Source organism: Periophthalmus magnuspinnatus, chromosome 24, assembly GCF_009829125.3.
Source record: "Periophthalmus magnuspinnatus isolate fPerMag1 chromosome 24, fPerMag1.2.pri, whole genome shotgun sequence".
In the NCBI taxonomy this organism is placed as follows: Eukaryota; Metazoa; Chordata; class Actinopteri; order Gobiiformes; family Gobiidae; genus Periophthalmus; species Periophthalmus magnuspinnatus.
Window position 1 is genome coordinate 8,279,232 of NC_047149.1, and position 22,450 is coordinate 8,301,681.

The window sequence follows — 22,450 nt, forward strand, 5'->3', positions numbered from 1 at the left end:
ATCAGCATCCACCATAGAAACTCCAGTAATGCCTCTCCTTACAATGTACCCAAAACTGTAGCCTACATGACTAATTATTAGATTTTATTAGTTATAACAATAGGCTTTATGTGCATTCAGGTTGAACACATATTTTAATTAAAGGTGCACTATGGAACTTTCTGCTTATCCCTCCCTAGAGATGTTACAGCTTTCCACTCACAGTCAGAATGCATGTTTTTCAAGGTATTTCTTAACAGTGAAAACACTTATTATTATTAAATACGTGCAAAATATAGACATTTTATGCTGTGCCATGAAATCTTCCAGGTAAAGCAATCATCTCCATGGAAACAAGCAGGTGACGCAGTGCAACTTTAATGACAGCAGCCAAATGACATTACAGTACGTGGATTAATTGGTCAGTTAATGTGTTGTCTCTATTTCAATTGGATTATTCTTGTCTTCAACACATTCACTGAACATCTGCGCACAAAGCGGATTAATATCCCATCAAATAGTGCGTAACGGCGCAGCACATCTTGAGAGCGGTTGGGGGTGGAGGGGGGGGGCTGATGGATGATGGACAGACACAGGAAAAACACACTACCCCATTAACAAGTCATCACGCACGGGACCGGAGGAGACGAACGAAGCTTGCGCCTGTCGTTCCAAACACTCGTCCACCTCTCCTCTCTCTCCCTCTCCCTCTCCCTCTCCTCTCCTGCCCGTCCCTCTCCCTTCTCCGCGCTGATTGGGCGAAACAACTTCTTAGGAATGGCATCAAACTATTTAAATAGCACTTTGTCCCCCCGACGACTTTAAAAGAGCAGGTTTTTAGCGGCAACGTTGCAGGACGCACGACTTTGCGCCAAGACCGTGTCACTTTGGGAACTAATCACTTCACGTGTCGATGTAAAGGATTATTATTGGATTTTTGTCACGTTTTGGGGGATTTTAATTCTTTTATTTACTTCTGATCTGCTGTTTCGCGCGGCAGGTGAGTGTGCGTTATGTCACTCTGCTTTTACGCAATTTACGCACAGTTCCGATAATTTTCTACTTAGTACTATAAATTAAAGATTAAACTTATTTCTGATATGAAATCTTTACTTAGACTATGTGATATACAAGCAGTTTTGGTTATTTTAATGTTTATTCAATTATTTTTGGCTCATTTTGGTGTATGAATGTGCCACTTGCAGACAGCAGATCAAAATGAAGTTGGTGGTGGTGTTTTTGCTCTTGATGCTGTGGACCTGTGACTGTGCCAGAGTCGCAGGTGAGTCTGTAATTATTTCAGTTATTTATTTATCTTTTTGTGTGGGAAAATAGTTTTAAAAGAGACCTCCTGTATTGTATTTGCTCCAACCTGCCCAGAGTAAATTTAAAACATTGAGTAGGAGATGCAGACGGAGTAAGAGGCGCATTTTTGCAATGGTGGAGCAACAAGGTGGACACTGAGGGCAAGAGGCACCACTGATGTGACTTTTGTTTGCCTGGGATTATTAAAGACTTGGGTTTACTTTTATTTGATTAAAGTGTTATCAGATCACACCATACTTTTTTGCCTCGTGTCAAAGGTACACTGAGTAACTTTTCTTGCAGGGGGTTTGCTACTTGCTTGTCTCCTTGGAGATGTTAATGCTTTGCCTAGAATTCTCCACAGTATGGCATTATTTCTATCTATCTATCTTACATGAATTCATTTACAGACCTTTTTATTGCTCAAAAACATTTTTTCTTACTTTCTTCTTACCTCTGCACAATAACTGTAACTTGGTCTGGTGGCGTTTCCATGGACATATTTAGGTGTAATGTCATACTGGAATATTCCACTCAAAGCATTAACATTCCCGTGGAGAAACTCCCATAAGAAAAGTTACACAGTGCACCTTTAAGTAGCCTTATTTAACCTAACTTACCTAATAAAATAATCACTTTCACAGTTTCTCACTCACATTTACAGTTCACTTTTCACTTTTAATTTGAATTCAGTTTGGATCAATTCTTTTATTGCATTTAGTCTAAATGTGATTCCTTTAGTAAATCTGTCCATCTGTTTACCAATCTGAAGAAATACAACACAAATGTCACCAAATTTACACATGTATATGCTGCATGTATATGCTGGACTAAATGTGTACACTTAGGACTAAACCAGGACTCAACCCAGGACTCAGTCCAGGACTCAACTCAATCCAGGACTCAACCTTGGACTCAACTCAATGCCGGACTCAAACCTGGACTCAACCCAGGACTCAACTTGGACCCAATTTGGACTTAACTTGGATTGAACCAGGACTTAACCAGGTCTAAACTGAGCCTCATGCTCTAAGACTAAACCAGGCTTAAACTCTTCTGAAGTAACTAAAAGACCAAAATGGTGCATCGATCTTCCTCTTTAAAGGTGCACTATGCACCTTTTCTTGTGGAGGGTCTACAACCTGCTTAAAACCATTGAGATGTTATTGTTTTGCCTGGAATATTTCATGTAATAGTATTAAACTAATGTAGTTGAATTTAGTGTACCGGTAATTAATGTAATGTTGAATTTAGTCAATAACAGGTATTTTATTGCTACAAAATACCTTGAAAAACATGCATTCTTACTGACCTCTCCAAAGATCTGACCTGTAACTTGGCCTTGTAACTTTCCTTGCTTGTCTCCATGGAGATGGATAGTTTTAGTTTTTTTATTAATCCAGACATATTTAAGCATTGCTGAATACAAGATTGTAGGACCAAGACATACTAATAACAATACATACAAAGATATAAAAAGAGGTTTAATGGTATATTGTGGAACATTCCAGGCAAAGCAATACCAGCGCCATAGAAATGAACAGTGGCAGACCATCCACCAGAAAAGTTCCATATTGCACCTTTAATTTTTCACAATTTCACCCCCAGAAACCCGAGATGACAACGACAGCGTGTACGACCTTTTCGAGCTGGTGCAAGTGCCCAAGAAGAACCACGGAGTGACTTTGGTGAAGGGAGACGACCCGTACAGCCCTGCTTACAAAATCATTAACCCTGAGCTCATCCCTCCTGTACCCGAACCCGCTTTTAGGGACCTTATAGACACCATCCACGCGGACCGGGGCTTCCTACTCCTGCTCAACTTCAAGCAATTCAAACGCACCAGAGGAAGCCTGCTGACGGTGGAGAAAAAAGACGGCTCCGGTCCTGTTTTTGAGATCATCTCCAACGGGAAGGCCAATACCCTCGACATAGTTCTGTCCACGGAGAATAAGCAGCAGGTGGTCTCCATAGAGGATGTGGATTTGGCGACGGGGCACTGGAAGAACATCACGCTGTTTGTGCAGGAAGACAGGGCGCAGCTGTATGTAGGATGCGTGGACGTGAACACGGCAGAATTGGACGCGCCCATTCAGAGCATCCTGTCGCAAGATACGCCCAAGCACGCCCAGATGAGGATCGGGAAGGGGGCGGTGAAGGACAGGTTTATGGTGAGTGCAAGTGGAGATGTTCACTGTTAACACATGACATATTTAGCTCACCATGACACCGTTTGTCTATCCAGGAAGTTCCAGACTTCCCTCACCACAGACACTTCCTCCAGCTCTTCTAGTATTGTTAGTTTGAAAATGTTCTCTTTGTCGAAAACCACATATAAAAAAACATTTAATTAGTTTCAGTTTCGTTTTTGATGCTCGGTCTCTCTTCCGCTCACTGTTCTGCAAGCGGAGGGCGGAGCAGGGAGGGGCTGTGAGGTGGGACGCATAGGGGGCGCCACAGAGAGCTTCCTAACCGTAGTTGTTTGAACCATCCATACAGGTAGGTAGCGTCCAGGAGAGGCCGCAAGATCACTGAAACACACACGAATGATTCACAAAAAAGCACTTCAGGCATGTGTTTGATGCTCAAAGCTCAAAGTATGGAGATTGGTGTCATAAATAAATTCAAAACCTCCGCTGTGACTTCATTTCTATGCACGACCGGACCAAGGAGAGTCTGTAATGAGATTTTTGTTTTTCCGAGTTCTGTCAGCCTTTTGAAGAAGGGACCTCTCTCTTCTTTATAGATGCCACATTCCATTAAGACATGCTTTACTGTCTCCTGTCTCCCACACAAACAAAGTCCACTTGTGCTGTGTCCAATCGGAGCCAGGTCAGGAGCCAGCCCAGAGCGGAGAGTACTTTGTCATTTGCCAGCATCGAAATATGTACATTTTGGTATTGATTTGGAGCTTAGGTATATAAAAATACTGCTTCTACTGTACAGTACTACAAGGAGAAGCACAGACAGATGTTTAATATAAATAAGATATTATTGATTGATTGATGATTATTTTTCATGTTTTTCTAATTAAGAGTTTGGTGGGATAGTACCTGTGGTAAATAGTAATTATAGTTTTACATCAGTTGCTGTAAGTGTCAGTTTGTGAAGAAAAGTTGAACAGAAAAGCACAAAAATACATAAAGTGGTGCTGAGTTCTACAACATCACCAACACTGAAAAGTCCAACCAAAATTCAGTAACAATTTACACATAAGAGAGACATTTTTTTTATTTATTTGAGAGCGTGATTATTGCTTGATTGGTGTATTATCAGTTGGCCTAAAAGTTCACCGTGCGTCCCATTTCTGGCATAGACTCTGCTGCTTGTCTGTTGTTATGTTATTGATATGTCTGGAATGTTCCACAGTCCAGCCTTGGAGACATGTTTTCCAGTGTGTTTTCTTTTTGCAATATAAACATCTGTAAAAAATTTATAATAACGAAAGATAAGTTTAATGCCATGCTGTGGAACATTCTATGCAAAGTAACTTCTCCATTGAAACAAGCAGATGGCAGATGCTCCACCAGAAAAGTTACATCGGGTGCCTATGTAACTTTTCTGTAAACTTCTTGTCTTTGTGGAGATGTTACTAGATGTTCCACGATATGGCATTCTTACTATGAGTGGGGTCGCTTCTCCACAGATCTGGCCTGTAAGTTGGTTTGCTCCTGACAGTCTTCATGGGGATAGATAAGATAGATCGGTGTTTCTGAAATTGTAGTAGTATGAGGTTAATTTTGAGATGAATCTATAAATATTTCTGTCGTTCTTCGGGTTAATAATTGTTTAGAAACTACTTTTTTTATATGGTTTAGTCTCATTTTCAACCTGTTTGAGTCTTATTCTAGACCTGGTTTAGGCCTAATCTAAGATGGATATAGTGTACAGGTGTAGATCTGATGATATTCAGAAAGGAAAATACTATGTTAGGTAGTACTTGGTGTAAAAAGTTTGAGAAGCACTGACATAGATACCTCTGTTGATGAACTCTAAGTTACATAAATTGACAAATAACACGTTTTATTGCTATCACTTCCAATAAAACACATTATCTGATATCTTTTTTTAAAGGGGGTCCTCCAAAATGTGCGCTTCGTCTTTGGCACAACCCTGGATGCCATTCTCCGCAACAAAGGCTGCCAGAACAGTGAGTAATCTGGATCTCACTACATCTTTTTTATATCAACAAGTCTAATCCAAGTGCTTATCAAAAACACACAAATGATTTTTCCCATTACACTCCCTCAGACTCTGGTTAATACTTATGACAAAAGAATGCACATGATACTGTCTCCTAGGGCTGTGGTTTTATATGGAATGTGCTCTGCTAGCCAAATTCTTCATGTTTTTATTAGATATTTGGTAACCTAGGATTGACAATTAATGATTATGTCACTAGAAATAAAGTTACAAGCCAGTTAAACTATGTAACAGTCCCAAGTTTATATAAAGGGAGAACGGTGAGGACAGGTAGGGCTTGTGGTATAAACATATAAGAAGAAGTCAAATGTCAGTAGGGATACTTATATTAAAGTATAGTATATGGACTATTAAAGATTTGGCCACAAGCTTTAAGTTAATTGGGTTCTATATCAGTTATACTATGTGTCAGTCCCAAGCCTTTATAAATGGAGTAGGAAGGGCATCTGGTGTAAACATAGATAAGAAATCAAAAGCCTATAGGGACATATACTAGTAATAAAGTATAGTAAAGTTAAATTTAGTCAGAAGTTAAGTGGGTTCCACATCAATGTTACTATAAAAACAAGCTGAAATATAAGGAAAAGGTGGGTGCAGGTAGGGCATCTGGTATAAAGATCGATGAGGAGAAATCATGAGCCAGTGGGGATATATACAGATATTAAAGGCGCACGTTGTAACTTTTTGGTGGAGGGTACACCAACTGCTAGTCTCCGTAGAGCTGTTAATGCTTTGGATGGAATGTTCCATAGTAAGGCATTAGGTTTATATGTCTCCATGGAGGTGAAGTTGTGAAGTAGCAAAAACATGTATGTCAAGGTATTTTTTATGGTAAGGTAAGTTTAATGTCATAATGTGGAATATTCTAGGCAAAGCAAGAACATCTCCATGGAGACAAGATAGAGGACCAGAAAGTTACATAGTGCACCTTTAACAAAATTGTCACTTTATTATTCTGTATTTTATTGAATGGTTAGCCTCAGTTCGATTTGGAAAAAAAAGTCATGATTTATGTTTATATGTTTTATGTTTTTAGCTCTAACAAGTGGCACTTTGCTTTTGGAAAACATGAATGGATCCTCTGCCATCAGGACCGAGTTCACCGGGCACAAGACGAAAGGTAAATATGGCCGATAATGATATAATCTGCGTAATACTTATGTACCGTTTTCTGCAGAAGTGTGCCTGTTTCTGTAGATCTGCAGATGGTGTGTGGCTTCTCCTGTGAGGACCTCATCAGTATGTTCAAGGAGCTGAAGGGGCTGGGGGTGGTGGTGAAGGAGCTCTCCAACGAACTGCGCAGACTGGTAAGTAGGGAGTGTAGTGGACATCCTTGAAACTCTATATTTCCATTAGCTGTGTGGAAGTGATACGAGGACATACTGGGTGCGTCACGATAATTTATTTGTTTACATTTGTGTGATCTTCCGTTCTTCTTTCAGACTGATGAGAACAATCTGATCAACACCCGCTTTGGGATTCACAGCGGCGTCTGCATCCACAACGGCATCGTGCACAAGAACAAGGACGAGTGGACCGTGGACAACTGTACCGAGTGTACATGTCAGGTCAGCTGCCTAAACGCCACAACCCCCGCCCGCTATAACTACAACCGTATCCACGCCAAAAACTACAGTCACCTCCATAAATGCAACCATAACCACAACACCCAACTCCACAACAACCACCGACAACCATAACTATAACTACAACCATTACCCCACCATCACAACCACCATCATAACTACAGCCACCATCAACAAGAATCACCATCATAATCACAACCACCAACATAACCACAACCACTGCCACAAACCATCACAACAACAACCGGCACCACCATTACCACCCACCACCATAAGTACACCCACCAGTCAAAAACCACAACAACAACCTCCACAACAGCCGCTAACATAACCACAACCACTGCCACAAACCATCACCACTGCCACCACCATAACTACAACAAACCTCACAACAATCACCAACATAGCCACTGCCACAAACCATCACCACCACCGCAACAACCACCCCCATAACCACCATCATAGCTACAACCACCAAAGCTACAACATCCTCCACAACAACCGTCAATATAAACACAACCACTGTCACAAACCATCACCACAACAACCACCACAGCCACCACCATAACTACAACCACCACCATGACTACAACCAACAGTCAAAGCCACAACAACTGTCGACATAACCACAACCATTGTCACAACAACCACCATTACCCCCCACCAAGACAACCACCGCCATAACTACAACCATAACCAAACTCACAACAACCACCACCATCATCACCACCATAAACATCAACAGAACAACTACCAACAGCACTCAAAAGCAAAACACCAATACCATTACCAGAACAAGCACAATCGCACCTACAGAGCCTAGTGGACAGTTACCAGACAGTGTATCTTTAGAGACAGACACACTTCTACACACCTTTTCTGTTTTTTGGCGCTGTAGTATGTGCTGTAATGAGTATGTAGCGCACAGACACAAGCCAGATGGGGTCATTAGTCTCCTCCTCTGTACAAAGTGGAAGGGCGGATTCCTTAAACGCAGATAGTTGGCTAAGAATCTCCCTCATCCCCTCCCGGCTTTCTATCCAGATGTACCCTTCATTCAGGACACACAAACTACTCCTGTTTCCCTATTTTCCGTTGGCGATTAGATCCGGCAGGTTTTGCATACTTAGAGGCACTTGTTATCCGCGCAGAGAACCACACAGGTTGAGCAGGCAACATGAGCCCGGCGCAGTCCCACACTAAAGCCCTTTATGCCGGCCTCATTCCTGGCTAAGTGGACTCAAAGCAGGTGGTTGTTTGGAAGAGGGCTCCACCGGCCGCGTTTCTGGCTCTGTGTGACTCACGGCATGTGAGGAGAAGAGGTGTGACGAGATGGTTGCACGTACGTGGAAAAAAGATGGAGATGAGTAGACCTAGATGGAGGAAAAGTAGAAGGGAGATTAGGAGTTTTAATTGATTCAGGGACAGACATTGGCTGTTTACATCTATTCTATTCACCAGTGCACTCATCGGATAATCCAGTGGTGGAAAGTACAGGTACTGCACATAGGTAAAATTCTTAGATATCTGTTTTTTACTTACAATATTTGAGTGTAGGTATTTATACTTTCTACTCAACTACACTGGACTCCACTAGATTGAAAAAATAGAAGTAATTTTTTTTATAAATGAGACCTACTGAAATGAGGATGTATATGTAAGTAAAAATGACTAGGATTTTTTTTTTTTTTTTTTTGATTGTTAAACCACATTTACACTTACAACTGCATTTGACTAGTTCTCAAAACCTGCGTGAAAGACTTTAAAGAAGTACTTCCATACGTTTACTTAGGTGGTTCAACCATGACAAACAAGGGTTTTAAAATTTCAGTAGTTCTGTAGACTTTTGAGTTTCACTAATGCCCTGTTTATGCTAATCCTGCTTTATCTCTTGCAGAATTCGGCTACTGTGTGTCGTAAGATCTCCTGTCCTCTGATCCCATGTGCAAACGCAACAGTTCCTGATGGAGAGTGCTGCCCCCGCTGTGGCACACGTAAGTCATTTCTGCAGTTAAAATGCACAGTACAAACTTATACTTAAAGCGGCTGTACCTGTCAAGACAAGTACTCTCTACAAAATGGAGACTGTAATCTATTCATTGTACATAGCAGCTAATACAGACGCTACTGAAAGTGTCACCTTTTTTGTCCAATTTGGCACATTGTTACTAAGAATCATGGGAAACTAACTGCCTGACACCCACACATTTGATTCTTTATCATGGTGCACTTTCAAGGTTGACAAAATAGCAAATAGTACTTAGAGATTAGAGAATTATTAGGAAACAACTATCTGACCCTATCCCATATCACAGTGGCAGAAAGGACAAAGTGGGCGGGGCTACAGATTTACAGTAAAACATGTTCCTGACTCATGGTTTGACATCAGGTACAGGACTGAACCAGGATCGTAAGCACTTTTTTCTCCACTTTTACAGCCTCACAGCCTGAATTATAGGCTTCAGTTAAATTACTATTACTTCAGTAAGACCACATTTGATTTGATTTACTCTTAAAAGATGGAAAACATATAATTCACATTTTCTGCTACATAAAACTACACCCAAAGCAAATATTATGTCAATGCACGACAAGTTTAAAGTGGCTCTACATTGGAAACACTGCACCTTTGTTAGCCAAACATCTTAAAACAAAATTGAACCTAATTGACCAAAATTGGTAAAATGGAAAATTGCCTTGCTGTTTAATGTGCACTATAAGATATAATGACACAATGACATATTTCTCATGCCTTTTTTTCCCCTTAAAACCAAAATAAATGAGAAGTAGCATTGAAAGTCCTTCTACACTCAGGGTCATGTTTTCACAAGCTGTTTCCTCCTAAAGAAAACTTCATTCATTCATTGTAACATTTATTGGTTCAGAGGGACAGTGGCGCTACTATTCCTGACTTAAATATAGTGCAGTGTCTGTCTATGGCCGCAAAACTAAACCAGCAGCATTCTCCAGTGTTAAGAGCTGTCATTGTAACTAGTCAGCAGTAAGACTATTGTACAACTAAAACAGGACGAAATACAGAATTAAGCCAAGTGTGAACCAGGCCAGACCCATCTGGTTCAGTCATTATCTTGTCTATACACAAACTCCAAGTCATGCCCTGAGCTGAGAGAAGAGGTGCTGTGACTCACATAGAGAAGTATTTATACGCAAAAACATAATACATGTAAAAATGTATCATTTTGATTAAAAATAGAAAGAAAAAAGAAAGAAATTATATTCCATTAAGATGTTTTCAATTGGCATCATTTTAGCTTTATCTGGTTCTAATTTAGACCTAATTTCTGACTCAATGGTTCTCAGATTGTAGCACAGGTCAAACTGGTGCAGCAAACGTTTCTTCTGCTGCTCATGATCCAGAAATGAGTTAGTGTCTTTTATTTACTCTTCAGTCCTGGCAGTATGCTACTATAGGCTATATTTTATACCTAGGTTTTATACCTTGGGTTAGTTCTCTGCAAACCAGTTTTACTTATACTATGTTAGAGCTGGTTTGATAGTACCTGGTATAATGTATTTAATCCCAGTTTCTTGCTGGTATATGTGATGGTTGTGAAAAAATTAACCACCACTGTGTTATTTAACAGTAGCATTTTTTCAGCAAGTGCCGTGTCACAGCTAAGTCCACACTATTACCCTCGTGCGTTAATAATATGAACTTTCCTCTCTCTCTCTCTCTCTATGTATATCTTACCCAGCGAGTGACTATGCGGAGGACGGCTGGTCTCCCTGGTCTGAATGGACACATTGTTCGGTGTCCTGTGGGCAGGGCATCCAGCAGAGGGGGCGGTCCTGCGATCGTATCAATAACAACTGTGAGGGCACCTCTGTCCAGACCCGAGACTGCTACCTCCAGGAGTGCGACAAGAGATGTAGGTTAACACTACAGGCTACATGTATACAACTCTATGCATGTTTGTAATTAGATACATAATCTGTAGATATATTTTAAAACAATGTACATAAATATAATACAAGTCTAAATAGAACTTTACTCCCAGTTTAACCAGAAAAACAAGTGAAATGTTGTATCTAGCCACTACTTTTGAACAAGAGATGGAGAGGCTGAGGCTTTACTGCTCTGGGGGAGTTGAGATACTGGAGAGTTGATGTACTTTTGAAGTTTGGGGGAGAGAGTGCATTTATGTGAATAGTTTGGGAAGTGATTGGTTCATATTGGATACTTTTATTGCACTGAAAAAACTTGTGTCTTTACTCTGAGGCTTGCATCTCCACAAACCTGACTCTTATTTGGCCTGGAGGAAGAGAAATGTTGGGTTTAAAGCAATATCATCTGCATGAAGACAAGCTGGTAGCACTAGAAAAGTTACATAATGCACCTTTAAATCATTATTATAATATCCCAATACAAATCATAGTTATCAAATATTGGATCTTTATCTCATATCATGTATCTCATACCTTTGATGTACACTTTATAATGATTTGTCTTCCATAACAATGTAGTATTTGTATTTGTATCTTACAGTTAAGCAGGATGGCAGCTGGAGCCACTGGTCACCCTGGTCCTCCTGCTCGGTCACATGTGGTGCGGGTGTCATTACTCGCATTCGCCTCTGCAATTCCCCCACTCCACAGCTAGGGGGCAAGGAGTGTGTCGGAGAGGGCCGTCAGACTGAGAAGTGCCAGAAGTCCCCGTGTCCCAGTAAGTACAAGTCGTAAACGTTGTATCTGGTGAATATGTTATAGCTGTTTCCTTCTCATTTACCCTCTTGAAGTTGTATTTGGAGTGATACATGTTTGAGCAATCTTTAAGAAGCCATACTGCCCTATTCCACTTTATGATGTCATCGAGTGGTAGTTTTAAAGTAAATTACTATTAGTCTAACCTGTCAAATGTACTTTAACGTCTTCTTTGTTTTTCTTTCAGTCAATGGAGGTTGGGGGCCCTGGTCGCCGTGGGATACCTGCTCACTCACCTGTGGGGGCGGAGTCCAGACCCGAAAACGTCTGTGCAACAACCCACCCCCCAAATATGGAGGTAAAGAGTGTGTGGGAGAGGCCAAGGACACTCAGATGTGCAACAAGAAACCCTGCCCCATCGGTAAGACTTTGTCCGATTTTTACTGACAAGATCACGTTTATTTTCACAGTGTATATTGGGTAATTAATGAACCTTAATTTACGGTATATTTCAGATGGCTGTCTGTCCAACCCATGCTTCGCTGGAGCTAAGTGCACCAGCTTTCCCGATGGTACCTGGAAGTGTGGAAAATGCCCCGTCGGCTACACCGGGAATGGCATCAAATGTAAAGATATTGATGAGGTAACATGAGCTTACTATTACTTAAATATTTAAACTTTGGTGAATCTGTGAATAATATGAATGGAATGGAAAAGACGGGGGGAGGTTGATGTTTCTGCTGCTGAGGTGGAGATAGAACAGAGGAGAGATGTGATGTGGACTATCTTAAATAACAGGAAGAAGAATGAAGAGCAAGAGCACCTTTATTAGAATTGAAAGTTGATTGGTTGAGGGATAGAAGTAGCTGGCTGTGATTGGCTGATGACATGTGGGTGACAGGAAGTTAAGGAAGGTTTTTTTTTTTTTTTTTACTTCATTATAAACATTTTGGTTCTGTTTACTTTACAGCTTAATTTAAATTAATCTAATATTTTCTTTTATTGAATGCAATGTAGGTAAACCTCTCCTCAAGCCCATTGTTGCAGCAAAAAAACATATTTCTATTTGTTTAATCCATTCCCAAAACGTTATGTATAGTTTTTATTTTAGTCGTTTTTCATTTTTACACCTATGGATTCAGCAATGTTGTGCAGTCGTTTTGTACAAATTAAAAACTCCACAGCTCACCTAGTTTCATTTTAGATCAATATTGAAAGTTAAAATGTCCAAAATATAATATATGATCCAAGGATGTCAGGTTAGAACTATATAGCACACAAAAGCACAATATATCTTCTTTAATGGTCCTATATTACACAGAATGGAATCTTGTGAGCTTTAAGTCATGTTTGAATGGTGTTACCTCCTCAAAAACATACCAGGAGTTTGTTTCATCCACACATGTTTGAGTTATGTCTACATCTCCGAAGCTGTGTTCCACCTTATGATGTCATACAGTGGTAGTTTTAATGTTAACAGCGACCTTTTACTTTCAGTTCAGTAGACATTGACAATTCCAAAGCTGAACTCATCCAAATGATTCTAGTGAAGATGTGTGGAGTTTAAAAACAGTGGAGCACTTCCTGTATCACATGACATCACAATGAGGAACTCAGTGTGTGGGGTTTGTTAAACATGTGTGAATGAAACCAAACAGAGATACAAGAATGCTTTTATAACATAGAAAATAGTGTAATATGGGCCCTTTAAGAACCTCTCCTTACTCGTCCTGCCTATTTCCCTCTCATACACAGTGTAAGGAGGTACCAGATGCCTGCTTCGAGTTCAACGGGGTCCACCGCTGTGAGAACACCGAGCCCGGGTACAACTGTCTGCCCTGCCCTCCCCGCTATTCCGGACCCCAGCCGTTTGGCAAAGGCGTGGAGTATGCAGCCGCTAATAAACAGGTGACTACAGCCCTGTGTACTTAAGCTAACACTAGATCACTACAAAGGCTATAAGGTATGTCAAAGTAGTGTAAACAGCAATTGGAGCGATAATAATGGTCGTCTGGATACGGATGAGTTGCAATACCGCTATAGTTATTTGTTAAGTTTGTTTAGTTTTGCTTTGGGCTTTATGTGTGTTGTGAAATAGGAAATGGAATAGCTTTGCATCTCCTTCGAGTTTCAAGCCATTAATCCCTATATGCAATTTAGATGGATATTCCAGGAACACGCTGTAATAGCTGCAAATATGGATCTATGTTTAATCTATTGTCTAGCCATCACAAATTGGCATGATTTAATCAGGATTAAACTATTTGAAAAGTAATCATGTGTAATTATAGTATGGGATCATTATAAGAATCTTAGAAGTTTTTTACCTGCTCTTTGGACACATTTAAAAGTGTCTTTCAATTGCTCCAGTCATTTCAAAATAACATGAAAGAATTATGATGTCAAAGGTTGAACTTTTCAGAGTAGTTTTCGGACACCAATCTTTTTCTCCTTCTTCAGTAGTTTGAGCGTTATGTTTTGTTTTGTACTTGAGCAATATTACTTTGAAATAACGTTACTACTTGAGTATAGTTTTTGGCTACTCTACCCACCTCTGACCATTATTAGGTGTGATAATATGAGCGGTTATAACACCATACTTGATCAGTAGTATTCATTTTTGTATCTCGACTCCACATTCAGGTCTGTACTCCTCGGAACCCCTGTCTGGATGGGAGCCATGACTGTAACAAGAACGCACGCTGTAACTACCTGGGACACTTTGCAGAGCCCATGTACCGCTGTGAGTGTAAGCCCGGGTACGCAGGCAATGGCCACATCTGTGGAGAGGACACTGATCTGGACGGGTGGCCCAACGCGGACTTGGTGTGTGTGGAGAACGCCACCTACCACTGCAAGAAGGTATGTCAGAGTCTGTCCATGGGGTTCAGAATGATGAAAAATGAGGACAGTTGTAACAGTGCAAATGTACAAGCTAAAGCAGTTATTGTCAAGATGTCCTCATGACTTTAGTAAAGTTTAACACCAGGCAGGCCAGGCAATTTTGAACTCCCTGAGCCGTATCCGGCTCTTGACCTGGTTTATTTGTTTTATTCCCTCCAGGTTCCTTATAATATTATGATAGCAGAGTAACAGTTTACAGGAGTCCGCATCAACAGTGATCCTGTTGGTCCGTGACTCAGCCGGGAAAAATAATTGCCCACCCCTTGTTTAACAGCTGGTGCTGTGTACTGTTGCTAGGGCTGGATGTTAGCATTGCAGTAAAGACTTAAAATATTTGGGGTAACTATGCGTACAGTGTATGTGCATTTGTTGTGGGTTTTAGCAAAGCAGCTAGACCATGCTCACTATTACAGAAGTGTATATATGCACAATATTTATGGGGTATGATGTTTGTTTTAGGATAACTGCCCTAACCTCCCCAACTCTGGACAAGAAGACTATGATAAAGACGGAATCGGAGATGCCTGTGACGATGATGATGACAATGATGGTATTCCTGATGATCGGGTGAGTGAGAGTAAACCATCAGCAGACCGCTGAAATATAATGAAAAGTGATCTTTTTGAAAGGGCATCTGGCTTAAACTCAATAAAATGTCTACAACAGGACAACTGCCCGTTCATCTATAACCCTCGTCAGTACGACTATGACAGAGACGATGTGGGAGACCGCTGTGATAACTGCCCCTACAACAGTAACCCCGACCAGACCGACACGGACAACAACGGAGAAGGAGATGCCTGTGCTGTGGACATCGATGGAGACGGTGAGAACAAACATACACTTCAGAAGTCAACTAAAAACACGCTCTGGGCAGTGTTTAACTGAATAAATAAGGTTTGGCAAAAACTACAGTACATGGAGAGAATAGCATCTTCACAAGTGAAAAAAGATTAAACCACTCATTCACTCCCAAAACTTCAGATAACACTCAATGCTTTCTTCTTTCTGCTCTAGTCCATAAAAATTCCCAATATCCTAATACAAGTAGTAAACTTGGTTAACTAAGACAACATTGACCGATACATCAACTAAATGTCTGCAGCCCTAGAACAGACCCAGGAGTCATTCCTATTTTGAATGAAAATTAATTTCCTCAACTCTTACAGCCTCCTGTGTCCTATTTCTGAGTTACTGAAAACCAGAAATTGTTGTCAAAATCATCCCTCAAAAAGAAATGGACCAAATCATTTCTTTACTATAAAGTTTCTGTTTCTTGAATATAACCGGGTAGAATTATATGAGTATCGAAAATCAGATACTAATCGATACTAAAACTAGTACTGAAATTAGAATCTCATTTGAGCAGGTATTGACATTAAAAAAGTCAACATTTCAAGGACAGAAATGAACCTTTCCTGGACACATAAGACACATAGGACACATCCATGGAACCTACCTGGATGACTGAGGGATTACACAGATATAAGCCCACATAGGAATATAAAAGAAAGTACTACAATTATTAGTACTATTATTATGTTGAAAATTTCATTCTATTGACTGTATATTTTTTAATCATCATCATGGCATCAGCATATCATTTTGAAATCTAAGTATTGTGGCAAAGCTTTAACCAGATTAATTTCCTTTCATTCACAGGAATCTTGAACGAGAAAGACAACTGTCCTTATGTGTACAACGTGGACCAGCGCGACACAGACATGGACGGAGTGGGGGACATGTGCGACAACTGCCCTCTGGAGCATAATCCCGATCAGGTGTGTGGACCCAGGCTAGCTCCCAATCATAATCCCCCATTCACCACTCTCTATGGCTCTGCGTTTACCTCTCTGTTCACTTCCTCACGCGATGCTAAGAGCCGCGGGGCAGATGGGCTCAATAAGGCGTGGTGGGGGGGCGAGGGGCCTTTTCAATGGGCCCTTTGAGGTTAGCTGGTGGGTATATTAGCAGAGCGCACAAGGTTGGCTCAGTCCACCTGTGCCATGCTACACTGGGGGAAAGGAATGTGATGAACAAGAGGGAGAGGTGGGCTGGGGTGAGGGAATGCAGACTAGTGGCCTTTAAACACAGGATTGAATTTAAGACAGAAGATAAGGAAGTAATGTAGGTCTTAGAATAAGCATGGATCACATATGCCACTTTCTGGAGGTGGCATGTCATCTTGAGTCAACTGAAACAACAATCTGCAATTTGAATGGACAGTGTAGTTACGATAAAAGTAAAACAGTAATAAATCAGTAGTTTAGTTATTACTTGGACCTCCTCTATAACTTGCCAAACAAATAATGCATTTAGAGTTAGCATGTTTTATTTTATTTTTATCTATGTCATCCCTGGATCTCCTCCTGCAGGTGGACTCTGATGACGACCGTGTTGGGGACAAATGCGACAGTAACCAGGACATCGATGAAGACGGCCACCAGAACAACCTGGACAACTGCCCGTACATCCCCAATGCCAACCAGGCTGACCACGACAAGGACGGCAAGGGAGACGCCTGCGACCATGACGACGACAATGACGGTATCCCTGACGACAAGGACAACTGCCGTCTGGCCTTCAACCCTGACCAGCTCGACTCGGATGGTAAGAAGAAATACACATTTTATTTTGCTGGTTCAAACCTCATCGAAGCTCATGGTGGTATTAGACCTTCGTCTCATGGGTTAGATTTTTTAAATCGTGGGGCCAGGACAGGACAAAAAGCAGTGTGAAACATAGGTGAAGAGTGGGGAGAGACATTCAGCAAATGTATTTTGTTATAAATTTTCCCCTTGCAAAGCAAAAGGATGTCCAATACCTCAGGTGTTATTGTTAACCGTTTATCTTTCCAGGCGATGGCCGTGGAGATGCCTGCAAAGACGACTTCGACCAGGACAACGTGCCGGACATCTACGACGTGTGTCCAGAGAACTTTGACATCAGTGAGACGGACTTCAGAAAGTTCCAGATGGTTCCTCTAGACCCCAAAGGCACCTCTCAGATCGACCCCAACTGGGTGGTTCGGCATCAGGGCAAGGAGCTGGTCCAGACTGTCAACTGTGATCCAGGCATCGCTGTTGGTACGTTTACTTTTGTTACATTTACTTTTGTTTTGGCTTAAATGTTAGCCGCATTTAGTTAAGTGGACTTCAGATGGAAGTAAAGAAGTCCTGGACATCCTGTTTTTAGGTTTATTTATTATTTAAATTAATAATAATAATAATACATTTTATTTATAACGCACTTTACATTTGACATCAAATCTCAAAGTGCTACAATGCAAAAAGACAGAAAAACAGAAGACAATTAAAAATCAATGTAAAAGCAATAAAACAATAGCCGGTGTTTAGATGTAGGCCAGGGTTAAAAGGTAAGTTTTTAGTCCTCTTTTAAAAGCATCCACCGTCTGTGGAGCCCTGAGATGGTTTGGGAGGGCGTTCCACAGACGGGGAGCAGCCACTGAGAAGGCTCTGTCGCCCATGGTCTTGAGCCATGTCCTGGGCATGACCAGACAGTGCTGTTGGCCTGACCGAGTCTTAGTGGAGGTGTGTGGTATGAGCAGTTCAGGGAGTAAAATTATTAAGTTGTTTCTTTATAAATATCAAATAGGATGACCTGTTTTATTTCCTATTTCCTATTTTCCTTCCAAGTGCTAATGTCTTTCTGTGGCTGTCTTTCATGAACATGCTCATAATCAAACAGACTAAATGAAAGTACAAGTCTGTTAGTGGAAATATTTGTTTAAACCTGTGTTTATATATAATAATGTGACCATTTACTCAATCCCTGCTCTCTCCAGGTTATCACGAGTTCAACGCTGTGGACTTCAGTGGGACGTTCTTCATTAACACGGAGAGGGACGATGATTACGCTGGCTTTGTGTTCGGGTACCAGTCCAGCTCCAGGTTCTATGTGGTCATGTGGAAGCAGATCACCCAGACGTACTGGTCCAACAAGCCCACCAAGGCCCAGGGCTACTCCGGACTGTCTATCAAAGTGGTCAACTCCACCACGGGCCCTGGAGAGCACCTGAGGAACGCCCTGTGGCACACCGGCAACACACCAGGACAGGTGAGAGCAGGGGAGTCGGACAAGGGGCTAAAGGGTATAGTTACCCCGGGTACAGTGTAGAGAGGGGCAAATGTACCTCAAGTTGTACCTAATGAAATTAGAACTGAAACGTTATTATACTTAAACTGTCACAGCTTTGTAATGTTTAGAGAAACAGGAATGGACCTATTATTAAACTGTAGTATAAATGTTATAATTTGTATTTTATTTTATTCAGCAGAATGTACTTGTTTTAAATATTTTTTTTTTTTATTTTTTTTTTTTTTTTTCTTCATAAATTAGGTTCGTACTTTGTGGCACGACCCAAAGAACGTTGGCTGGAAGGACTTCACTGCCTACAGGTGGCATCTGATCCACAGGCCCAGAACAGGCCTTATCAGGTGGGCAATGTTTGGAGCGACTGACTAATTTGCCAACAATTATTCATATAAAATTTGTAAATGTAACTTTTTTTCCTTGGCCAGAGTTGTAATGTATGAAGGAAAGAAGATCATGGCCGATTCGGGCAGTATCTACGACAAGACGTATGCTGGAGGTCGACTAGGACTCTTTGTGTTTTCACAAGAGATGGTTTACTTCTCAGACCTCAAGTATGAGTGCAGAGGTAAGGCTCCCTCCTCTGTACAGACACTCAAACATTAGTCAAGCTGCTGTTTCTCTCAAAGTGCTGTTTTAAGTATAGGAGGCATGAGGCTTGAAGCATGTTATTGGAATATCAAAGGTTTCCCTATTATTATTATTTTTTCTATACCAAAATTGAAGCTATGCCACCAAAATGATATGCTTCTTTTGTAGGGAGTATTATACCTGATGACATAGGCCAAAATAACAAGGACTGGGTTTTTTCTATGTAATATTTTTGAGTTTGAATGTTGTTGAAACCACATCTAATTCTTTCCATCCTTGTTTTCTCCTCACCAGATGCATAAACGGCGGGCGCAGGTTAGCTCTGAGGAATGCACCTTCTTTTTTTTTTTCTTTTTTTTTTTACAAATTTGGAACTTTTGTTGAACTGATGCAAAGTCCAGGGACTATTTCATCTCTGCCACAATTTTATTTTATTTTGATTTGCTTCTTGCGGCACGCACACTCGGACAGGACAGGGTGGCCATGGAGCTGGTTTGGACCAAACTGCTAGCCCCTCTTTAGCCTTTGGCAAAGAGATCTACAACTTGGATGCCCCGATCCGGGTTGGATGGTCCCTCAACAACTATGCACTTCTCCACTTCAAATATGTCGTGACTTGTTTGCTGTTCAGACTGGATTTCCCAAAGAGAAAATAATTCCTGCATTTAAATTATAGATTTCAAAAACTTTTAAGGATGAAGATGCGAAAACATTTATTTTGCCAAGATTGAAAGTTGTGGTTTGGATCATGTAAGTGGTTGAAAACAATTACTTAGTCAGAAGATGTACTATTGAGTAATATTTTTTTCTATTTACAGTACTGTGCAAAAGTTTTAGAAGGAGTTTGCAATTTTAGAAAATTATTTGAAATTCAGAAAACCATCATCATCCATATATATATGTACAGAAGCTACAAACTTAACTCATTGATAAAAATAAGTTGTACATTTTTATTGTGTACAGTTCTTAAAGTTAAACTTAAACTTTTTAAAATATTAATAATAAGTCAAATGCCTTTTCATTGACAAAAAATAAATAAAATCTAAAACAAAAAACTCACTGGATGACCATAGCATTTAACAATATATATTACTATTACTATTATTACTATTATTTACATTTATTATTACATTTCATCCACTTACAATAAAATAATATTTTTTCAGTTTCTGTTAATTTAATTTAAATTTGTGGGGGGGGTTTATTATTTGTAAATTTTGTTCAATATTTTCATTGTTTGCTCTTTTTTTTTTTTTTTTAACAAACCTAAGACTTTTGCACAGTACCATCCTCACATATGTGTGTCTCTTGGTTAGCCTGTTCATTCTCAGGTAACATCCTTTTCAACAAACACAAGTATCTAAACTGTAGGGTTAGCTGACTCAAAGCCAGTGTTCCTCCTTCAAACATTTGTCGACATCCTCACCTCCAGAGGATTTAAAATTTGTGTAAATACATGTAATTTATTGACTCTTGTCTACAATGTAGGCAGTTACGCAAATATGTTATCTCCAATAGTCAAAGTAACCAGGCACAGCAATGGGATTTGTACAAGGGCTGCAGGATATGACAACCTTAAATACTGTAATTAAATATATTTTGGTGACAATATACCTTTTTTATCAAAGCAGATTCACCAAACAGGACCAGTTTCAAAATCTGGTCCCTTTTTTGTCATATAGCATTTTATTTTTCAGTTAGCTTTACAATTTATTACATACTTCCTTCAATCGTCACCACAACCACACATTTATGCATGGAAGGTGGTTGAAGCGTCTTGCCAAAGGACACAACAACATAGTGCTCACGCAACATTCAACCACTTACTTTCTGGTTAGTGGGCGAAGACTTAACATCCTGCACCACTTCTACCTTATTATGTACTCAGTGCATTTTCATAGGAGTTATTTGAACTGTTTAACTGTTTTAATATATTTACTTTGTCGATACTTCATTGTCATTTTCTTCAGTACGTTTGCAGCCCTGATGTCTACTGCTGTCCTTTGCTTTAAATAATCGGCGATCGGTTTGAAGTGTAAAAGTTGTGCCTTTTATCCAGATAGAAACACAAAAAAATGATGTACAAATATTACCTCAATGCCGTTGTACAATTTGATCCAACAAAAACAACTAAGTACTTTTACATTGTAGTGTTACTAAGCTGTAAATAGTTTTTTAGACCTACGAAAAAACGCGCTTGTATCCTCCTCCCCATATCAAAACGCTTTATGCTGTTTTAGCCGGTAAGTTATTGGTCTTTCGTGTTAGCTGTGTGTGTGACTGAGAGTGAGTGTAGATTTTGCTATTTAAATAATTTATCAGAATTTGGAGTTGCATGAGGCTTGTGTCTGTATGTATAACGGTTTGCACATTGACATTCGGTTTGTTTTTTCATTTTTTTCTTATTTTGTGTGTGCGTGTTGCCATGTTTTTGTACCATTAGTTTTCTCGTCTTTGAGCTGTACAAAGCGAAATGCTGTTGTTTTTATCTATAGTGATTATTTTGTTACCTACTTCAACAAGACAATAAATAGTTGTTAAAATTTGACTCAGTTTGTTCAATTTTATTTTGTCAAGTCTTCGTTTAAGGAGCTGTACCCATTTTTTCATGTTTTAAAGAGGGGGTGTTATGCAAAATTGATTTTTTTTTAGGTTTCTCCAATGTTATAACCATAGACTGTATAAAGAAGTGGACTAAGTAAATGTGACCTCACCCATAGCGTTCAGCTCCAGTCAAATGAAGCTTGTCGATGCTAACATATAGGGGTGAATTTGGAGTTCCATATCATATCCAGTATCATAGCAACCAAAGAGCCAATCCAGAGCGAGGCTGATGAAGGTAACGCCCCTTCCTGCCCACACCGCTGGTTTAGCACGGAGCAGGCACAGTCAATCAGCTAACTAGGTAATGCTAACAGGAGTGACCTCAAGTAAAAAAAGGTGCCTGATTCATCTGTTGTTAATGCTCATATTTTGATTTATGGACGCAATAGTGAAATAAAAACACCAGGGTCATGTAGAGCGGGTTAATACTAAACTTTTAAGAACAAAATGACAAGGCAGACAGCAGCAGTTATACAGAGAAGAGTGACAGTTTTTCAATGTAA

The 22,450-nt window shown here is 40.2% G+C and overlaps 1 protein-coding gene across 1 annotated transcript; it reads left to right on the forward strand.

The window, feature by feature from the left end:
- The first annotated feature begins 897 nt into the window (after window positions 1-897).
- On the forward strand, window positions 898-21,882 carry LOC117392638 (thrombospondin-1). The gene is made up of 23 exons (XM_033990753.2): window positions 898-979; window positions 1,185-1,261; window positions 2,893-3,455; window positions 5,359-5,434; window positions 6,524-6,607; window positions 6,685-6,794; window positions 6,930-7,055; window positions 8,971-9,067; window positions 10,790-10,963; window positions 11,581-11,757; window positions 11,983-12,156; window positions 12,251-12,378; window positions 13,491-13,643; window positions 14,379-14,597; window positions 15,099-15,206; window positions 15,306-15,465; window positions 16,302-16,420; window positions 17,015-17,249; window positions 17,498-17,725; window positions 18,445-18,716; window positions 18,999-19,096; window positions 19,181-19,320; window positions 19,638-21,882. The coding sequence occupies exons 2-23, from the start codon at window positions 1,198-1,200 to the stop codon at window positions 19,643-19,645; spliced, it is 3,513 nt and encodes a 1,170-aa protein (XP_033846644.1). The 5' UTR covers window positions 898-979; window positions 1,185-1,197; the 3' UTR covers window positions 19,646-21,882.
- Window positions 21,883-22,450: the final 568 nt, after the last annotated feature.